Source organism: Vulpes lagopus, chromosome 12 (assembly GCF_018345385.1).
Source record: "Vulpes lagopus strain Blue_001 chromosome 12, ASM1834538v1, whole genome shotgun sequence".
Taxonomy (NCBI): domain Eukaryota; kingdom Metazoa; phylum Chordata; class Mammalia; order Carnivora; family Canidae; genus Vulpes; species Vulpes lagopus.
Window position 1 is genome coordinate 41,430,761 of NC_054835.1, and position 21,241 is coordinate 41,452,001.

Sequence of the window (21,241 nt, forward strand, 5' to 3'; positions counted from 1 at the left end):
TGTGGGGGAAGGGTTAGGTCTGTAAATTACTTGAAAAATCCTGGACTGGAGATTAGGAAACCAGTCTACAGAGTCCTATGTCCTTTCATTTGATTTCATACCCTTAAGTATGGTCCGTCTACCTTAAGTCTGCCTGGAGACACTCCTAAGTACCTTGCCTACTCAGTCACAAATGGAAGTGAATTTAAACCCTCTGAATAGGGGATCCCTGGGTGGCTCAGTGGTTTGGTGCCTGCCTTTGGCCCAGGGCAGGATCCTGGAGTCCCGGGATCGAGTCCCACGTCGGGCGGCCGGTATGGAGCCTGCTTCTCCCTCCTCCTGTGTCTCTGCCTCTTTCTCTCTCTCATAAATAAATAAATCTTTAAATCTTTTAAAAAAATAAAAATAAACCCTCTGAATAGAGGGCAGCCTTGGTGGCGCTGCGGTTTAGCGCCGCCTGCAGCCCGGGGTGTGATCCTGGAGAACTGGGATCAAGTCCCACATCAGGCTTCCTGTATGGAGCCTGCTTTCCCCTATGCCTGTGTCTCTGCCTCTCTCTCTGTGTCTCTCGTGAATAAAAATTAAAAAAAAAAAAAACAAAAACAAAAAAAACATGATACAATGTCCTCTGTGCTGGGTTATGTTACTATTTAAAAAAATAATAATAAAAAAATAAACCCTCTGACTAGAAACAATGAGCAGCCCCAGTGGCTCAGCGGTTTAGTGCGGCCTGTAGCCCAGGGTGTGTGTGATCCTGGAGACCCAGGATTGAGTCCCACGTCAGGCTCCCTGCATGGAGCCTGCTTCTCCCTCTGTCTGTGTCTCTGCCGCTCTCTCTCTCTCTGTCACTCATGAATAAATAAATAAAATCTTAAAAAAAAAAAAAAGACAACAACGAGTTCTTTCTTTTTTTTTTAAATTTTTATTTATTTATGATAGTCACAGAGAGAGAGGCAGAGACACAGGCAGAGGGAGAAGCAGTCTCCATGCACCGGGAGCCTGATGTGGGATTCCATCCCGGGTCTCCAGGATCGCGCCCCGGGCCAAAGGCAGGCGCCAAACCGCTGCGCCACCCAGGGATCCCCAATGAGTTCTTTCTACTCTGCCTCAAGGCCCAAATTCAAATACTATTCCACCCGGGTTTGGATACATGGCTTGACTTCCCAGCAATATGACTTCGAGCAAGTTTCTACACTCCACTGCCTCAGAAGTTTAGAATCTCGTCCATAAAATGGCAAAAACAGAACTGACTTTGTGGGGTTGTTTGGAAGATTGAGTTAACTCACGTGAAGCAGAACCAGTATTGGATCAGCTCTCAAACAAAATGGCTGGCTACTCGTACAGCTTTGCAAACGTGGAGAGGCCTTAGCCAGCCTGGTTACACTTCTCAATCTTTTTTTTTTTTTTTTTTACATTTCTCAATCTTAATTAGTTCTTATGCACCCGGCATCTTTCTGGGCTCCGGGAAAATAACAGTAGACAAAATTCTACCAGCGGGTTTGTACTGGGATTAATAGGCTGGGAATGAGTGGTTGATTGGGGCCTACATCCTGTTTGCAGTTATTTGTGGGTGGCTTCCCCTCGGGCCTCCAGAGGGTGAAGTCAACTTCCAAGACCAGAAAGGCTCCTCCCAGGGGCGGGGCAGGTGGCTGGGGGCGTGTCAAACCAGCAGAAGGGATTTTGCAGAAATGAAAGTGGAAGCAAAGCCTGCAGGCAGAGCCATCAGAAGTGCTTGTCAGGCCCAGCTTGGAGGGGACTAAGACACCTCAGAAGGTACAAGCAAGCGTTTCGTTACAGAGAACGCTGCCACTTTGCGCCCAGCTCTGAAGCCTCAGCCCTTGCCAACTGGACCCCAGGCCCATGTCAGTCAATGATGCGGTAAGTGAGGAGAGTGTTGGGGGGCGGTGGGAGAAGCAGAGGAGCATTCCTCTTGGCTGAGAATGTGCAGGTAGGTATCTCAGGGCCTGGTGGCCGAGTGTCTCTGCCCATCTCTCAGACCTGCTAGAGGTTGGGGGAGAAACACTGCTGCCATTACCTCTCCCCTAACCCATTGCCTCAGAGGCAGTTCTATAACCTGCACCTCAGGAGCTCCAGAAGTCCTCATGTGAATGTGCATTTTTTCTGAGCCAATCCACAGTTCTCTTTCGATACTCAAAGGGCTTTGTGACCCAAAAAGTTTAAGATTCATTCACACCCTGATCTCCTGAGATCTTGCCCAACAAACTTCCCCTCCTTATATTTCATACTAGAGTTGAAATGGATAGTTCCACACCTTACAGTTCATTTCAGTTGAACCCTGGGACCTCTTCCCGGTCACTGGAAAACGTGTTACTCCTCAAAGAGCTCACCTTCCCCCTGCGAGCTGTGGTCCTCTCTTTCCTGACCTGTGAATGCCCTGACTCCTGCTAGACTATGACTGGTCCCCTGTGTAGCCTGTTCACCTTTGATCCCTAGACATGCTAGCCCTGTGCCTGGCAGGCAGTCAGCACTCAATAAACAGCTGTGCGATGAATGAATTTCCTCCTCTCTCCAGCTTCTTCAGTCTTTCCCTGCCTGCTACTACTCCGTCTAAGTACACAGATGTCTCGCTTGGGAAATTTTCATTTGCACCCCAAGTGTAATAAGATCACAGGCTTAGAGCCCCTGGCTGGCTCAGTTGGTGGAGCTGGTGACTCCTGACCTCAGAGTTGTGAGTTCAAACCCCTCATTGGGTGTAGAGATCACTTTTTAAAAAAAGAAAAATGGGGCAGCCCGGGTGGCTCAGCGGTTTAGCGCCGCCTTCAGCCCAGGGCGTGACCCTGGGGTCCAGGGATTGAGTCCCACGTTGGGCTTCTGCATGGAGCCTGCTCCTCCCTCTGCCTGTGTCTCTGCCTCTCTCTCTCTCTCTCTCTCTCTCATGAATAAATAAATAAATAAAATCTTTAAAAATAAATAAAAAGAAAAAAGAAAAATTAGGGCATCTGGGTGGCTCAGTGGCTCAGTGGTTGAGCATCTCCCTTCGGCTCAGGTCATGATCCCAGGGTCCTAGAATCGAGTCCCACATCAGGCTCCCCACGGGAGCCTGCTTCTCCCTCTGCCTATGTCTCTACCTCTCTCTGTATGTCTCTCATGAATAAATAAATAAAATCTTTAAAAAAAAAATTAAAGGAGGGACACCTGGGTGGCTCAGCGGTTGAGCATCTGCCTTCATCTCAGGGCATGATTCTGGAGACCCGGGATAGAGTCCTACATCGGGCTGTCTGCATGGAGCCTGCTTCTCCCTTGGCCTGTGTGTCTGTCTGCCTCTCTCTCTGTGTCTCTCATGAATAAATAAATAAAATCTTTAAAAAAAACTAAAGCAGGGCACCCCCGGTGCCGCAGCGGTTTAGCGCCACCTGCAGCCCAGGGCGTGATCTGGAGACCCTGGATGGAGTCCGACGTCAGGCTCTCTGCATGGAGCCTGCTTCTCCCTCTGCCTGTGTCTCTGACTCTCTGTCTCTCTCTGCATCTCTATGAATAAATAAATAAAATCTTAAAAAAAAAAAACTAAAGCAGATAATCCATAAATTAATACACTGAAAACTTAGCACACTGCTTGGCAACTACTAAGCATACAATATGTGTTTGTTATTTATTTTTTAAGATTTTATTTATTTGAGAGAAAGCATAAGAGATAGAACATGAGTGGGTAAGAGGCAGAGGGAGAAGCAGCTCCCCACTGAGCAGAGAGCCTGTTGTGGGGCTCCATGTGGGGCTCCAGCCTGGGACTCTAGGATCATGACCTGAGCCAAAAGCAGACCCTGAACCCACTGAACCATCCAGGTGCCCCAATATGTGTTTGTTATTATTGTTATTGCCAACCTTTCAGAATCCCAGTTCCCCAAGATTATCTTGATTCACCTCCATCTTCTACCTCTGCCAAAACTACTCCCTTGAAGAGCCTTTACATATTGGAAGGTAGATTCAGGAAACTCTTTTTTTTTTTTTTTTTTTTTTTTTTTAATTTTTATTTATTTATGATAGTCACAGAGAGATAGAGAGAGAGGCAGAGACACAGGCAGAGGGAGAAGCAGGCTCCATGCACCGGGAGCCCGACGTGGGATTCGATCCCGGGTCTCCAGGATCGCGCCCTGGGCCAAAGGCAGGCGCCAAACCACTGCGCCACCCAGGGATCCCCCAGGAAACTCTTATCTTTTAATCACACTAAATTTATTATTGAGAGACAACCTCTGTTTATAACATTTTGCTATTTTCCCAGTTTTTTTATGCCTTTTTTTTAACTTTTTTTTTTTAAGTAATCCTTACACCCAATATGGGGCTCAAACTTATGACCCAGAGATCAAGAGTCACACTCTCTTGCAAGACTGAGCCAGCCAGTCGCCCCTTATGCATTTTTATGTGTTAATAAATATCCTTATCAAATAAAACTTTTTCCAAAACATTTTTTTAGGATCTTATTTATTTATTTGAGAGAGTGCACAAGCAGGAGGAGCTGCAGGGATAGAGAGAAGCAGACTCCCTGCCAAGCAGAGAGCCCAATGCAGGGCTTGATCCCAGTACTCTGGTGGGATCATGACCTAAGCCAAAGGCAGACGCTTAACTGACTGAGCCACCCAGGCACCCGGAAATAAAACTTTTTAAGTCAACAGAATAGGATCATACTTTCTATACAGTTTGTATGTCTTGCTCTGGGGGCTAATTGTGAGCATTTTTTCATATCATTAAATGTTCTTCTATATCTTTTAATTGCTACATGATATTTATTTAGCTATTCCTCTATTGTTAATCATGTAGATTTCTATTCGTTTGTTTTGTTGTTTTGTTTTTAATGTAAGCTCTACACCCAATGTGGGGCTCGAACTCAGACCCTGAGATCAAGAGTCATATGCTCTACTGGCTAAGCCACCCAGACACCCCTCTTTTTGTCTGTTTTATTTTTTTATTTTTAAGATTTTGTTTATTTACTTATTCATGAGAGACACAGAGAGAAAGAGAGGCAGAGACACAGGCAGAGAGAGGAGCAGGCTCCATGTAGGAAGCCCGATGTGGGACTTGATCTCGGGATTCTAGGATCACACCCTGGGTCTAAAGCAGGCTCTAAGCCACTGAGCCACACAGGCGTCCCTTTTTGTCTGTTTTAAATAAAGCCACAATAATAATCTTTTGTATGTGAACTTTGTAAGGCTATTTCTTTATAAGTAGCACTGTTTTTTGTTTCTCAGTCTCGGGGTTCATTCTCATTCCTCATCTTAGTTGGCCTGTTAGCAGCATTCGGCACAGCTGCACCTCCTCCTTGAAACCCTTCTTCACACTCCTGTTCTCCCTCCAGGTTCACCTCCCCACCCCCTATGCTTCTCCCTGGCTGGTACTTCTTCTCCTGACCCTTTGTGTTAAATGCTCCAGAAATCAGCCCTTGGACCTCTCTATGTCTGTACCCCTGTCACTGTTGCTTTCATGTAGTTGTGTGACTTTTTTCATGATCTTCCTTAGTTTAGTGACTTTATCTTCCCTCCATGAATAACTCCCAAATGTATACTTCCGGCCTGGACCCCTTCCCTGAATACTGGATCCCTAGAAGAAACTGCTACCCTATGTCTCTGCTGGAATATCACATAGGCACTTTATACCTAATATGTTCAAAATAAACTCCTAATTTTCTGCCCTAAATCTTTTCCACCCACAGTCCTCCCCATCTCAGAAAATGGCTCATATTCCCTCCATTTGCTCAGGCCAAAAAGCTTAGAGTCATCTCAGACTCCTCTCTTTCTTCCACACTCTACTTCCGATCCATCAGCAACTTCAATCAATCTAGACTCCACAGCTCCTCACCACTTCCATCACTCCCACCTGGTCCAAGCCACCAACATGGCTTCCCTGGACACTGTAATGGCCTCCTTGGTGGTCTCCCTGCTTGTGTCCTTTCTCCACAGCAGTCTAGCCACACTACAGCCAAGTAATCCTGTTAAACTTTAAGCCTGTCTGCGGCTTCCCCCATCACAACATGTCACAGGCTCTACGTGGTCCAACCCCATTTCCTCTGTGACTTCATCTCTGGCCACTCTCCTCTCAGTTCCTCTGCTCTACCACCTTGGCTTCCTTGCTATTCCTCAAATACGCCTGACAAACTCCCTTCTCAGGGCCTATGTACTTGCTGTTCCTCTGCATAGAACTTCCCTGTGTACACATGGCTCCTTCCTGCATCTCCTTCATTTAAATGATCAAGTATCATCTCAGCGAGGCCTGCTCTGATCACCCCATTTAAAATGTACTCCAACGTTCTCTCTCTACGCCTGCTTTGTTTTTCTCCACAATATTACCACTAGTATACGGTAGATTTTATTTATTCTCTTTATTGTCTCATTCATCCTCTAGAACATAAACCCCACAAGGAAGTTCTGTTTGGTTCACGATTGTGTCTCCAGAGCCTAGAACAGTACCTGGCACTTGGTAGATGCTCAGTAGCTAATTCTTTTTTTTTTTTTTTAATTTTTATTTATTTATGATAGAGAGAAAGAGAGAGAGAGGGAGGGGCAGAGACACAGGCAGAGGGAGAAGCAGGCTCCATGCACTGGGAGCCCGATGTGGGATTCGATCCCGGGTCTCCAGGATCGCGCCCTGGGCCAAAGGCAGGCGCCAAACCGCTGCGCCACCCAGGGATCCCTCAGTAGCTAATTCTTGAATGAGTATGAGCAAGTAGACATCTTACAGCCTCCTTTCCTTGAAGCTCTGCTTCCTCCCTCTTCCCCCTCTGTGTCTCTGACAGTCCCCAGTCCTGGCCCCAGCCCTCTTTATCTCTGACCAGCCCCCCCCTTTTTTTTCCTCTTCCATTCCTTTGTCTCCTCTGCCTCCTGACTAGGTATCCTCAAAGATTACATTTTTAAGGCTCTGTCCTTCAAACAGTTCTTCCTTCCCTTGGCTTCTTCCATCACCACATGCTGTTCCAAACCAGAGTCCTTTCTACTAAGTCCTGTCCCTGACCCCGTGTGTCTTCAACGGCCTTGGGTTTGGCTTATTTTGGCCCATTAATTAACCCTGACAGACCTCAGGTTCTCCATCTATAAAATGAGGATTAATAGGGGTGCCTAGGTGGCTCAGTCAGTTAAGCATCTGACTCTTGACTTTGGCTAAGGTCATGATCTCGGGTTGTGGGATTCAGCCCCACATTGGACTCCCTGATTAGCTCAGTGTCTGCTTGAGATTCTCTCTCTCCCTCTCCCTCTGCCCCACCTCCCTGGCTCACACATTCACTCTCTCTCTTTCTCTCTCAAATAATAACTCTTTAAAAAAAAATAATAGGGATCCCTGGGTGGCGCAGTGGTTTAGCGCCTGCCTTTGGCCCAGGGCGCGATCCTGAAGACCCGGGATCGAATCCCACGTCGGGCTCCCGGTGCATGGAGCCTGTTTCTCCCTCTGCCTATGTCTCTGCCTCTCTCTCTCTCTGTGTGTGACTATCATAATTAAATAAAAATTTAAAAAATAATAATAATAAAAGGAGGATTAATAAAATAGAAAACACTCGGGGATCCCTGGGTAGCTCAGCGGTTTAGTGCCTGCCTTGGGGCCAGGGCGTGATCCTGGAGTCCTGGGATCAAGTCCCACATCGGGCTCCCTGAATGGAGCCTGCTTCTCCCCCGCCTATGTCTCTGCCTCTCTCTCTCTGTGTCTCTCATGAATAAATAAATAAAATCATAAAATAAAATAAATAAAATAAAATAAAATAAAATAAAATAAAATAAAATAAAATAGAAAACACTCAACATAGCATGCATTATGTGTCAGGCACCTTTGTTTCCAACAAAATTATATATAGGTGGAAATTGCCCATTTTACAGATGAGGAAACCAAGGCACAGAGAGCTAAATAACTTGCTCATTGTTTTGCAGTCCTAGGAGGTGCTGGATGTGAGCCCTAAAGTTTGTGCTTTTTTTTTTTTAAGATTTTGTTTATTTATTCATGAGAGACACAGAAAGAGAGGCAGAAACATAAGCAGTGGGAGAAGCAGGATCCCCATGGGGAGCTTGATGCAGGACTCCATCCCAGGACCCCAGAATCACAATCTGAGCCAAAGGCAGATGCTCAACCACTGAGCCACCCAGGTGCCCAAATTCGTGCTTTTAAACTGCCACCCAATACCCCTATGATGAGCATAGATAGCGTGAGATTTTTATCTTTATGGGGTAGTTAGGTTGTAAATTGGCAAATAAGGCAGAAGCATAAAGGTAGTCAAAATTAACCTCAAATCATTAACTCACCCCCAAAATATCCAAAATTTATAGTCTTTCAATGAGCTCTGTGTAGAATGGGTTGCAGTTTTTTTCAATGGCCCACCAGTTGCACATTGGCTTGCATTTAGGAGATCATGTTATCCTGTCATATAAATAATAGCATATATAGTTGAATTCATGTAAGTGACTATGATTGGCCTGTGTTGTCTTTCAGAGGGTCCTAGAAGAGAGAAGTTTCAGTTTGGTGTTGAAGATAGGAGGCCATTTTGTGATACTTAAATTGAGTGGGCATTCAACTATGCCCCGCATCTAGCAGGCCCCCAGTAACCATCGGCTCTCTTCTTTGCCTGTTGGGTCACTGGCTGGCTGGCTTGCTTGCTTGCTTTAAGATTTTATTTATTTATTTGAGAGAGAGAGAACCAGAAAGATCACAGAGAGAGAGGGAGAAGCAGACTTGCCACTGAGCAGAGAGCCTGATACGGAGCTCGATCCCAGTATCTTGAGATCATGACCTGAGCCAAAGGCACACGCTTAACTGATCCAGGCGCCTGGGTCACTGGCTTTCTACCAAACTCTTGACACCTAGGTCTGCAACCTCGACATCATCTTTTCAGTTTGTCCCCTCTGTCTCCTTAATATACACACCCAGAGTCCTGGAGCTTTCCTCATGAAATATGCTCACCCGCACATGCCCATTGCCAGACGCCCAGCCCAGCTCCTGCCACATCCATGGGAATTAGAACCTCAGTGTCACTTCCCAGTTCCTGATGCTTGAGTTCATCCTGCCATAGCTGCCAAATTGCTCCCTTAAACACTGTGTCTACTACCTCACACACCCCCAAAATCTTCACTAGTTCTATCTCCTACTGATATCGGATCTGAACTCTCCTACTTGAATGGTTCTTTGAAAAACTCTATATTTATGGGGTATTGGGGTGGCTCAATCGATTGAGCAACCAACTCTTGGTTTTGGCTCGGGTCATGAGATTGAGCCCCACGTTGGGCTCCATGCTCAGTGGGGAGTCTACGTGAGATTCTTTCCTCCCCCTCTACCCTTCCCCCCTGCTTGTGCTTTCTCTCTCAAATAAATACATAAAATATATTTTTAAAATATTTTATTTATTTGACAGAAAGCAATAGAGCATAAGCAGGCAGAGTGGCAGGCAGAGGGAGAAGCAGCAGGCTCCCCGCTGGACAGAGAGCTCCACATGGGGCTCCATCTCAGAATCCTGGGATCATGACCTGAGCCAAAGGCAGGCACCCCTAAAATAAAATCTTTTTTAAAAATGGGAAGAGGCGGGATCCCTGGGTGGCGCAGCGGCTTAGCGCCTGCCTTTGGCCCAGAGCGCGATCCTGGAGACCTGGGATCGAATCCCACGTTGGACTCCCGGTGCATGGAGCCTGCTTCTTCCTCTGCCTATGTCTCTGCCTCTCTCTCTCTCTGTGACTATCATAAATAAATAAAAAATTTTTTAAAAAATGGGAAGAGGCAGCTCTGGTGGCTCAGCGGTTTAGCGCCACCTTCAGCCCAGGGCTTGATCCTGGAGACCCAGGATTGAGTCCCACGTTGGGCTCCCTGCATGGAGCCTGCTTCTCCCTCTGCCTGTGTCTCTGCCTCTCTCTCTCTGTGTGTGTCTCTCATGAATAAATAAAATCTTTTAAAAAATAAAATAAAATAAAAATGGGAAGATACGGGCAGCCCCGGTGGCTCAGTGGTTTAGCACTGCCTTCAGCCCAGGGGGCATGACCCTGGAGACCCAGGATGGAGTCCCACGTCAGGCTCCCTGCATGGAGCCTGCTTCTCCCTCTACCCGTGTCTCTGCCTCTCTCTCTCTCTCTCTCTCTCTTTCTATGTGTCTCTCATGAATAAATAAATAAAGTCTTAAAAAAAAAAAAAAGGGAAGATACAGGATCCTGAAACCACATTCCCACATGAGAAAATCTTGGCTGGAGCTGAGAAGAGGATGCCACTTAGGTGGGGACATGCTCTCTCCAGTTTGAGTTCCTAGCACTCCCTGTTGTCCACACTGGCTTCCTGGACTCATTGATGTCATCTGTCCAGCCCCTAAAGGTCCCTTATTTATAGAAATATAAAGAACTGGGTGCCTTTCTCACTACTCATCAACCAGTGTTATTTGGTCAAGCCCTGGGTTCCTCTGTTTAAAATAAAGCAAACTGGGATCCCTGGGTGGTGCAGCGGTTTAGCGCCTGCCTTTGGCCCAGGGCGCGATCCTGGAGACCCGGGATCGAATCCCACGTTGGGCTCCCGGTGCATGGAGCCTGCTTCTCCCTCTGCCTATGTCTCTGCTTCTCTCTCTCTCACTGTGTGCCTATCATAAATAAATAAAATTTAAAAAAAAATAAAATAATAAAATAAAATAAAGCAAACTCACACTGAACATCTCCAGTGCCCTCTGAAATATGCTCCCATCCTATCATTCATTCACCACATTCATTCATTCATTCAACACACATTCTTGAATGCCTGTTTTGTGCCAGGGACTCTGCCGAACACTGGGGACACAGAGATGGCTAGGATAGAGTCCCGCCTTCCCGAGTGAGCTCACACTTCTCTGAGCTGACCTTATTAATCAGGCCTCCCAACCACACAGTGAACTCGCCAGCTCACGTCTACTCCATCCCACAAACAAAGGTGCATTCATTCGTGTCCCTGGTGTCATTCCCTTGCCCATGTTGTCACTCTCTGTCTCTGGACTTGCTCCAAATCACACACAGCCTGAAAGGATGCTTAGTACAGTGGAAAGACCACTAGTCAAGGGACAAGCTGGGAGATGTGGGGGATGTCGCTCCCCCACTCTGGGCTATATTTCTTCACTGGAAAGCACAGATTGGAGTCAGACTGCATAGGGCCAAACGACTTTGGGCAAGTCACTTATCCTGTCTAAGCTTTGGTTTCCTCGTCTGTAAAATAAGGCTAAGGGAATTTATCTCATAGGGTTGTTTCCAGAATTGAGCGATATAATGCATATAGAAAGCTTGAAAAAAAAATAGAAAGCTTGGCATATGGCCTGACATACAGTAAATGCTTCATAAATGTTAGCTAATAGTATGATGTGTTGCCATTCTAAGCCTGCATCCCCTTTGGAGGCCTCCCTAGTTATGTTAAGGCCTATGGGACGGTCCCTCCTCCATACTCCTAACATGCTTCACAGTGGGTCCTGTGGGTATGGTGTCTTGGGTACTGTTTCATACAGACCTGATGGCTGGCCTCTTGTCCCCCACTACCCAGTGTCAGTGCTTGGCACCCTACAGCAGGAACTCAGTTAGTGTTTGTTAAAGGCATAGTCTTCTGTAATGAACCAACTGTGGCTGCTGCCAAGGCTCCTCCTGCACCCCCCAGACAGTGGCTGAGATGAGGCCAGGCAAGTCCTGAGGAAAGTGGGCCAGGCCCAGCCCAGGGCTGGACTCTCCTTGAGCTGAGCACCAGCTCTGCTGTGGGAAAAGGCCTTCCACTGGGCTCCTTCTCCGGGAAGGCAGGTGGACGTCTGGTCATCTCCCCCTACTAGGCCCTCTGTGCGCTTCAGGAGGAGCAGACCAGACTGAGGAGGAGGCTGCAGGAACTGCAGCAGCAGAGGAGAGAGCTCAGGGACATCCCCCCTGACCAGGTAAGCTGGGAGAGAGGGTGGCCTGGTAGAAAGAACTAGAAGTTAGTTTCTCTCCTGGCTCCGCCACTTCTTTGCCTTGTGTGACCTCCAGTGTGTTACTTGAGCTCTTGGGACATGTGTTCTCATCTGTAAAGTGGAACTACCAGACTTGCTGGTGTGAGAACAAGCTAAGATCTTGGGAGTAAAGTGCCAGTACAGGCTTGGCCTATGTTCATCCACTCATTTATCCAGCTCTTCTTTAGGTAAATGTACTTGTTCCTGGCATTGAGCACAAGGAACACTTTCCTCCTGGGGGGTGGGAGTCAGGCCTCTCCCGCCCCTGAAGGCTGCATCAGCCTCCCTGCCCTGGCCTCCAGGTCTCATTCTCAGTACCTGCAGTCCCCCTGGTGTTCCGAGGACACACTCAGCAGGGCAAAGAGGTGCCCACGTGTTTGGTTTCCAAACTGCGGATCTGCTACCCTCTGCCAGGAGGTTCTGCTCTGGTCACCTTTGATGACCCCAAGGGTGAGCTCTCATGAGAAGCCCTGGGAGGGAGGCTGGGAGGCATCCCAGCACTGACCTTGCTGCTTCCTCATGCCAGTGGCTGAGAGAGTGCTACAGCAGAAGGAACATAAAATCGACATAGACGAATGCCGGTTGCGGGTGCAAGTGGAAGCCTTGGAGCTGCCCATGGTGACCACCATCCAGGTGAGAGAACAGCAGGGTCCTGGGATGTGCAGGGAGTGCCATGGCACTTGGGCACTGGGAAGTGGGGCTGGACCTCTCCTTCATGTCTGCCCCAGGTGTCCACTCAGATAAGCAGGTGGAGCGTGCTGGTCAGTGGGTTTCCTGCAGGGCTCAGAATGAGTGAGGAGGAGCTGCTGGACAAACTGGAGATCTTCTTTGGCAAGATCAGGAATGGAGGTGGTGAGGTGGAGACCCGGGAACTACTACTGCAAGGGGCTGTTGTTCTGGGTTTCACTAAGGACACAGGTAAGGGCCCTACCCCACAAGTTTCAGGCTGATGCATTAGACTAAGGGACAGCAGAGCCCTTGATGCCAGACGTCCATCCCTCTCTCTCCCCACAGTGGCACAGCACCTCTGCCAGGTTGGCCAGTTCACAGTGCCACTGGGCAGGCAAAGCTTCCCTTTGAGAGTCTCTCCCTACTTAAGTGGGGAGATCCAGAAGGCAGAGGTAAGTGGGAAGGTAGAGAATCAGAGGCTGGGCAAAGAACCTGTCTGCCAGCCAGAAACTTGCCCAAAATGGGATCAGAGTCCCCAGATTCCACTGCCCTCCCCATTGCCAGCCTCTCCAGCCTCCTGGTCCCTCCCATACCCCCACGGGTACCGCCTGTCCCCAGTCCCTGACTCTGGAGAGCCTTTTGCCCAGCTCCTGGCTCCTTTTCCAGATCATGTTCCGGCCGGTGCCCCAATCAGTGCTAGTGCTCAACATTCCTGATGTCCTGGATGGCCCAGAGCTGCAGGACATCCTGGAGATCCACTTCCAGAAGCCCTCTCGTGGAGGTGGAGAGGTGGAGTCCCTGAGAGTTGTGCCCCCGGGACAGCGGGGCCTGGCAGTCTTTACTGCCACATCAGGCTAAGAGCCTACCCTTCTCATTGCCCCCACCCCTCGGCCAAGCCTCTTCAACCAGGCTGGAGTCAGGTGCATTGGGTGCAAGAGATTGTGCTAGTCAACAGCGGCAGGGATTATGGGTTGTACAATGCTGCCCAAGAACAATAAAAGTGGCGTGACCTTCTTCTCATTGCATTTCCTGAAAGGAAACTTGACTTGAGTATGGAAGGAGGAACCCTAACCTTCCAGTCTCAAGCACTGGCCTTCCATGAGCCCACCTTCCCCTCCACTCTCAAGAGGCAACAATCAGGACCCAGGGTTTGGCTTTTTATTGACACAAACACAAAGGCAGCTTCGGTAAACTGGGGTGGGGAGGGTTGGGGGGGGTACACGAAAAGCAGAAATCGCACTTCACACGTTCAGGCCTCATTTAGACAATGAAGAGGCTGAGCTCCTCACCTCACCTCCCACTGGCAGTGCCTGGGCAATAACCCAAATTCCACGTCGGAGGGCTGAGGGGGTTATACCCCTCCAGCCAGGAAGTCCCTGCTTTGGTTCTAGCAGCCCAGGTCCTCAACACCCCCTCCTCCTGACCACCCCCACCCCCACCCCGGTCCATCTCCCCACCCATGTAAACAAAGTTCGGGGCTGAGTTCGAAAAGGCGCCCCCTGCTCTGAGAAGGCCACGGGCCTCCCTTGATGACACGGGAAATGTGCTTTGATTTTTTTTTTACTTTGGTCCCAGAACAAGAAACAGATGGCACAGCCTCTCAGAGCTCAGGCTGGTAAATGCCACACTTATCTGCAAGGCTGAGAAAGTTGCCCTGCCTTTTTCTTTTCAATCAGCCACAGAGAAATGACAGCCCCAGAGACAGGACACAGCAGAGACCCCAGGAGGCTAGGGCTGGCCCCTGCCCCCCCACCCACTGGCACGCACACAGATTTTTGGCAGTGTTGTAGGACTGGGAGGCAGCAAAACCCCAGCTCCAGCAGAACAAGGAAGGCACTGGGGAGTACGGGGGTAGAGAAGGAGATGTGAGACAGGGACCCCCGCCCCACATGCAAGCACAGGTTTTCCGTTGCTAAGGCACTGAGAACAACTCCAGAGAACTCAGTGAAGGGGGAGGTGGGGGGGGGTGTCCCTCCCACGGTTGTAACCTAGGGGAGCAGGTCTGATTCCCACCCCTGTTGTAAGAGGCAACGTTGGTGGAGAGTGGCAGAAAACCTGGAGGTGGAAGCAGCCCAGTTGTGCTTGAGGAGGTGGGGGACAAGAGGCCGCAGGGTTCAGAGGTGGGCCTTGGTTGGCCTGGGCTGAAGGGACACGAGGGCGAGACGGGGACATGCTAGATTCACACAGATTGGCCCCATATCCTGAGCTGACATTTCAATTCTTTGGGGGGTGGGAGGGGTCGGTGTGGGGCAGGGGTGGGAGGGGAGATGAGGCAGAGGTGGAAGCACACAGAACTGGACGGAAAGGGATTGGCTAACCTTGGCACAAAAGCAGCACAGCGGGCCCAGGGAAAGGGTGGGGGCAGGAAGCAGCCGGCCTCCCTCTGACCCTCCCTGTCCCCTTGGCAGGGCCCAGACATCCAAGTGGTCACTTCCCAACCTCTTCCGAGGGCAGGAAGGGGGAGGGGGCAGCCCTGACTAAGGAGACAGAACAGGGCAGGGGAGACGTCATCACGATGGAGACCTTTCGGGGGAGAGAGGGCAGAGCGTTATGAGAGAGGATGAAATGTAAGAGAGTCTGGTGATCAACATTAACGCGGCTCCCCAGTCTCTCTCTTCCCGGGCCATGAGGGTCTCTGCCAGCCCCCCGCCCTAGTTCTCCTTCTCTGGTCCAGGCACCAGGAGGACTTTGCCCACATTCTTCTTCTCCTGCATCTGCCTCATGGCATCTGCCACCTGGAGAGGAAAATAAGACCTGGCTCCCAGTGCCGTCCAGCCCCTCCAGAGAGCCAGCCTAAAAGAGTCCCCCTCCTCTTCTCGGGAATCCCACCCCTGGGACCCCAACCTTCAGGGCTCCCACCTTGGCCCTCCCTGCAGTCATCACACTCACCTTCTCAAAGGGCCACACAGAGTCAATGTGGGGTTTGATGTGGCCCTGGTTGTACAGAGCCAGGAGGCGGGCCACCACACCACTGACTAGCTCTACCTCACCCTCCAGGTAGCCCAGGTGGAAACCACACACAGCTCGGTTGGCCGGCAGCAGCTGCAGAGCAGTCACGCTGAACTGATTCCACCATGTGCGTGCCAGGGCCATCAAGTTCCGCTTGGGGCCAGTCAGCAGGTTGGCCATTCCTGAGGGATGGGGAGACACAGCCTGTAAATCCCAGTACCAGGCACGTCCCTGTCCAAATCCATGCTTACCTGCCCTCTGTGGGCCTCTTAGCATATCTACGGCAGCAAATCCCCCACCTGCTGGCTGCCAGGCCTAAATGGTCTCCAGCTGACTCAAAAATTGCCCTCATCTTTATTTATTTGTTGACTTTTTGTGAAACAGTTTTTCAAATGACAATGCAGCTTGCCCAAGAAGCCCAGGAGAGTAAGACATAGGCAGGCCAACTGATGATGGATTTTACATCTGGAATACTCCCCAAACGGGAGAACAGAAAGAACACAGAATTCACTGTGACTCTTAGGAAAAGGAGTGAATGAGAATGACAATAACTCCACCCCAGAGGCAGCAATCTGCAAGCAGCACCCAACCCAGCTCACCCTCACCCAGATGCTTGCTTGAGCACCCGAGTCCCTGGGCCTCTACATCATGCCCTTTAGACCCACCCTGCTCCCCCTCACAGCCTGCTAACTCACCATAGGTGACCACTTTGCCCATGGGTTTGAGGAGATTGTAGCCCTTGGCAGTATCTGACCCACCCAGGGGGTCCATGACGATGTCCACTCCTGTCACAGAGTAGAGGGAGTGCCCAGGAACAGCATTAGGATCCACAGATCTGGTGCGCCCCTCCCTGTTCTGGGCCACCCTGTTCCCTGTCCAAACGCCCACCCCACCTTTGGGGGAGATCTTCTTGATCTCATCCACGTAGTCAGTCGTGTGATAGTCGATGGGGTGTGTGACCCCGTTCTCCTTCAGCACCTCGTGCTTGCTGGCCGAGGCTGTCCCGAACACCGTCACATTCTCCACTGTGCGGCACAGCTGCACGGCAGCCATACCCACACCCCCTGTGGCAAGATGGTTTCATGAGGGGGGATGTGGGGTCACCCCACCACCGCCCCCTGTTCCTGCCTCTCAAGGACTCTGCTCATCACTTTCATTTTTCCTGGGCTCATGTAGAGGCTTTCTCTCCTCATAACATCCAATATCCATGATGGAGAACTGAGGGGAGGGTAGCTGGCAAAGGAGGGGGTGCTGGCTGAGGGCACGTTGCTATGGATAGCACGCCAGGCTGGACCTGGTGCCTGAGTGTTACCACGGCAACAATACTGCAGAGCCCTCTGGGAGCCAGAGGCCGAGGCAGCCTGGTGTTGCCATGACAACCGTCCAGACAGGCTGCAGGGAAGGGGCCCCGAAGGAAATGTGGGTGGGGTAAGGGGGGGGGGATGAAGGGAGGAGGCCTGTCACCTGCAGCCATGTGTACCAAGACGCTGTGGCCAGGCCGTAGATTGCCGAAGTCAAAGAGGACCATGTAGGCTGTGATGTAATTGACCAGCAAGGCAGCGGCTTCCTCAAAGGTCATGGCCTCTGGCATCTGGAAGGTCTGGGCTGAGGGCACAGTCACCTCCTCCTGCCACATGCCTGACCGGATCAACACCATCACCCGGTCCCCTACCTTGAAGAATGAAAGAAGAGTATCATTCGGTCCCTTGCCCATTCACACACCGGCAATTTATGACCTTCTACTACGTTCAAGGCCCTCTTCCTGGCAATGAAGTGGCAAAAGAAGCAGCCACAGTAGTCACAGTAATAGTAATAATAATACCACGGAAAATAATAACAACTTACCTTTACTGAGTGCTTACCAGAGGCCAGGCCCAACTCCAAGTGCTATAGTAAGTTTATTATATAAAAACACTCAATTAATCCTTCTCAGCTCTTTGAGGTAGATACTGTCTTTATCTTGACTCTATAGATTTATACTTCACTATTGTGTAAGATCCCTGAATGCAAGAAGCTTACAGTTAGGGCAGCATGGAGTACTGTTTAAGAGATCAAACTGTTTTGGTTTAAAAAAAAAAAAAAGGGCTCTGCTGTTTACTGACAGTGTGACCTTGGGCAAATAAAAACTATTTAATCTTTTTGAGCTCCAGTTTTCCTGTCTGTAAAATAGGGCAATTATAAGGATTAAGTGGCAAAAAAAAAAATCATTTGGTAATTTTTAGCTCAGTGTCTGGCACAGAGTAAGCAGTTCAAAGTATTAGGTAATAATAATGATAGGGGGCCATAAAGATCTCTGAGCAGCTATGGCTGGGGCAATAACCTCACAAGAAGCATTTGAGCCAGCACTGGGGGCTCAGAAAACACCTTCACCCAGAGACAAGGGGTTGGGGTGATGTACAAAGACAGCCACACAGCCCTAAACCACCAGGAAGAGGTATCCCCTCTCCCTACTCTGGACCCGCCCCAGCCACCTGCACAAGAGCCTCACTGCAGGAGGGAAAGGGAGCTAAGAAAACAGAATCTTTCCCTGCAGCTTAGCATCTGGGGTCAAGAGGAGGGCAGAGGAAAGGGGGTAATCTCTGAAGAAAGCAAGGCCTCTCCTCACTCTCTGAAGGCCATGCAGAGGGAAATGTGGGTGCTATTCTAGGACAATCCCAGTCTGTTTTGGTCCCTGCCAGGAATGATGGGAATTCTGTACATTAAGGAGACTTGGGATCGATCCATGGAGAGAGGGATGGGAGTCCCACACACACCTCTTTTCTTTTCTTTTCTTTTTTTTAGATTTTATTTATTTATTCATGAGAGACACACACACACAGAGAGAGAGAGAGAGAGAGAGAGAGAGGCAGAGAGAGAGAGAGAGATGCAGAGACACAGGCAGAGGGAGAAGCAGGCTCCATGCAGAAGCATGACGTGGGACTCAATCCTGGGACTCCAGAATCATGCCCTGGGCCGAAGGCAGGCGCTAAACCACTGAGCCATCCAGGGATCCCCAACACACACCCCTTTTCGTGTCCCCAAGTCCCCACACTCCATGCACAAGGGGGACTGAAGGCAGGCTGGGATCTGCCCTTGCCAGCACCGGCCTGAGATGAGGTCTGGGGAATGGAAGCATTCCACCCTAGGACTCAGGACTAGGAGACTCAGAAAGAGCTCAGGAGTGCTGGGAAGTGCAGTGGTTAGCCAGGGCTGTGACCAATCTGGCCCAGAACAAGGCTCACCTACCCAGGCTAAAGCCCACCCCTCTGCCCATCACAGGGCAGGGCCATGACCCCTCCTCCTTCCACATCTGGAGGGAAGGAGCGCTCTCCCCACAGAATCCAGCCTCTTGCATCAGGTTCTTGCTCTGGACAGGATATCCTGTATTTACTAAGCGGAAAGTGTGGGGAGGGAGGTTAGGTGGGTGGCCTTCAAACATGAACTACAATTCCCCCCTCAACACACACACCAAATTCCTCCTAGCACCTTCTGAAGAGTGGGATTACTTAGAAGTCAGTGGAAAGGGTGGAGCCAGAGCTGAATGGAGGCAGAAGCACTTTAAAAAGATGTTTGCATGCACAATAAATCCAAGAATTCCAGCTCTGGGATCTGGGACTAGCAAGAGGAAGGTTGCATCTGAGGGGCCTCTCTTGCAGGGAGCTGATTTAAAAAGAAATCCCCAAACAAATGATTGTGCAAAGGCTTCACTCTAAGTCTCTCACAAAATTGCTCATTTGGAACTCTACGCTGTCGGGGTTTGTGGCCAAGATTAATGATAAACGAAAGGAGAAACAGACCGGCAGAGCTGGGCCAACCTGCTCCCGGTGCCACACCCCCCCACCCCAATCCCCCAGTCCAAATGGGCACCGTCGGGGTTTCTGAGGTGAGGGTCCTCTGGGAGGAAGGAGGAGACGTGTTCCCCACCCCCACCAACGCCCCCGCCCCCCAACGTTCCCAAGGGCAGCCTGGGGTCGCGGCCCCCAGGCTGAGTCACCGGAGGAGGAGATAGTGCAGTCACGGGATACAGAGAGCCTAAAACAAAGATCCAGAGACCCAATCTCATCCCCGCCAACCCCAAGATCAGAGAGGCAGTGTCAGGCCGGTGGGAGAGCGGGTGTCAGGCTCCCTCTCCTCCATGATGGGCGTGCCTCCTCTCTTTGGCCCAGCTCTGGGAGGGGCCTCCTCACACCCCCACAGACCACGGGGCTGCATGTGACTGGGGCTCTGGCAGGGTCATGCGTCCCCGCCCAACCCGGACTACATAGTCCCCAAGCTCCTCGGGGAAAAAAGGCACTGATCGGTACTCAGGATCACACACCACAATTACCCGGGAAATGTTTCGTGCCAGGGGTACAGGTGGGGTTTTAAACTGGGAGTTGGCGGGGGGCGGGGGGGGGGGCGAGGAAGGGGTAGTTGGTAAGGTCGTTGTGCGCATGCGCCCAGTGCCTTATTGTGCTCCCACCCCCCCCAAACTACCACCACCGCCGCCGCTTCTGGGCGGCGGCCACAATTAAAAATGGTCGGGGAAGGGACGATAACTCCATCTCCACTACCTACTCTCCAATACAGACCCAGTTCCCCAGCCCCCTGACACACAGGTTCCCTTCCAACGCCTTCCACGCCCGTCTACCCGGTGCCAGTTTTCCTCCGCCCTGCCACACCCCCGGCCCCCGCCCACCCGAGCCCCACTGCATGGCCTGGGCAGCCTCTCCCCGCCCTGCCAGGGCCCGCTCACCTTGCGGTCGTTGACTCCCTCGCCCACCGCGACCACGACGCCGGCGCCCTCCATGCCCGGGGTGAGGGGCAAAGGCGGCAGCCGGTCGTACAGCCCCTGCCGGGCCATAAGGTCGGCGAAGTTGAGCCCGCAAGCCCGGACGCGCAGCGTCAGCTGCCCGGGGCCGGGAGCCGGGGGCCCGGCCGGCCGGCTCTGCAGCTTCACCTTGTCGTAGCCCCCGAAGCCGGTGAGTACCAGGCACCGCAGCGGCGGCGGCGGCGACGCGGCGGCGGCCCCCTCGGAAGTCGCTGGTGGTTGGGTGTCGCCAGCGGCCTCGGCTTTCGGTGGCTGAGAATGGGCGTCTTCTCCGGCCCCTGCTTCGGCCGCGGCCACCACGGTGGCCGCCTCGGCTGCTTCTCTCTCCGCGGACATGTCTGGGACTCCCGACGTGCGCGCAGCTGGACGGAGGGTGCACAGCTGGGGAGGGCGGGGCGCGCGTCGCAGGCAGCGGCGGCTGCGGACTCCGAGCGGGAGGGGCGGGGCACCAGGCGGGGGCGGGGCCTCGCGCGCCGACTTAAAGGGCCAGGGCCATCGCGCGGGTGTAGCCGGAGCGCGGAACCTGGAGACCAGGAATGTCTGGAGAGACCCTCGCGAGGGCATTCTTAAGGTCGTCCAGACTGCGACTTAATTTGCGTATTGATTCATAATAAGTCTATGCGAGATAAGCAATATATAAAGAACAATCTGAAGGACGATCCCGAAACCTGAGCTTCGGGAAGCCTGGGTGGCTCAGTGGTTGAGCGCCTGCCTTCAGCTCAGGCCATAATCCCGGAATCTGGGATCGAGTCCCGCATCGGGCTTCCTGCGAGGAGCCTGCTTCTCTCTCTATGTCTCTGCCTCTCTCTCTCAGTCTGTGCCTGTCATGAATAAATAAATCTTTAAAAAAACAATATCTGAGCTTCTATCAGATTTGGGGAGCCAGGGCAGCCTGGTGGCTCTGCGGTTTAGCGCCGCCTTCGGCCCAGGACGTGATCCTGAAGACCCGGAATCGAGTCCCACGTCGGGCT

At 51.2% G+C, this 21,241-nt stretch overlaps 2 protein-coding genes across 2 annotated transcripts; one reads left to right on the forward strand and one right to left on the reverse strand.

The window, feature by feature from the left end:
• Positions 1-1,657: 1,657 nt before the first annotated feature.
• Positions 1,658-13,546, forward strand: IFI35 (interferon induced protein 35). Its single transcript, XM_041726103.1, has 7 exons — positions 1,658-1,857; positions 11,711-11,809; positions 12,166-12,313; positions 12,390-12,496; positions 12,592-12,781; positions 12,878-12,984; positions 13,199-13,546. The coding sequence occupies exons 1-7, from the start codon at positions 1,840-1,842 to the stop codon at positions 13,388-13,390; spliced, it is 861 nt and encodes a 286-aa protein (XP_041582037.1). The 5' UTR covers positions 1,658-1,839; the 3' UTR covers positions 13,391-13,546.
• Positions 13,547-13,676: 130 nt separating this feature from the next.
• On the reverse strand, positions 13,677-20,849 carry VAT1 (vesicle amine transport 1). The gene is made up of 6 exons (XM_041726102.1): positions 20,196-20,849; positions 16,946-17,153; positions 16,375-16,545; positions 16,177-16,266; positions 15,422-15,663; positions 13,677-15,267 (listed from the first exon to the last, which is right to left on the reverse strand). The coding sequence occupies exons 1-6, from the start codon at positions 20,832-20,834 to the stop codon at positions 15,184-15,186; spliced, it is 1,434 nt and encodes a 477-aa protein (XP_041582036.1). The 5' UTR covers positions 20,835-20,849; the 3' UTR covers positions 13,677-15,183.
• Between the last annotated feature and the right edge of the window lie 392 nt (positions 20,850-21,241).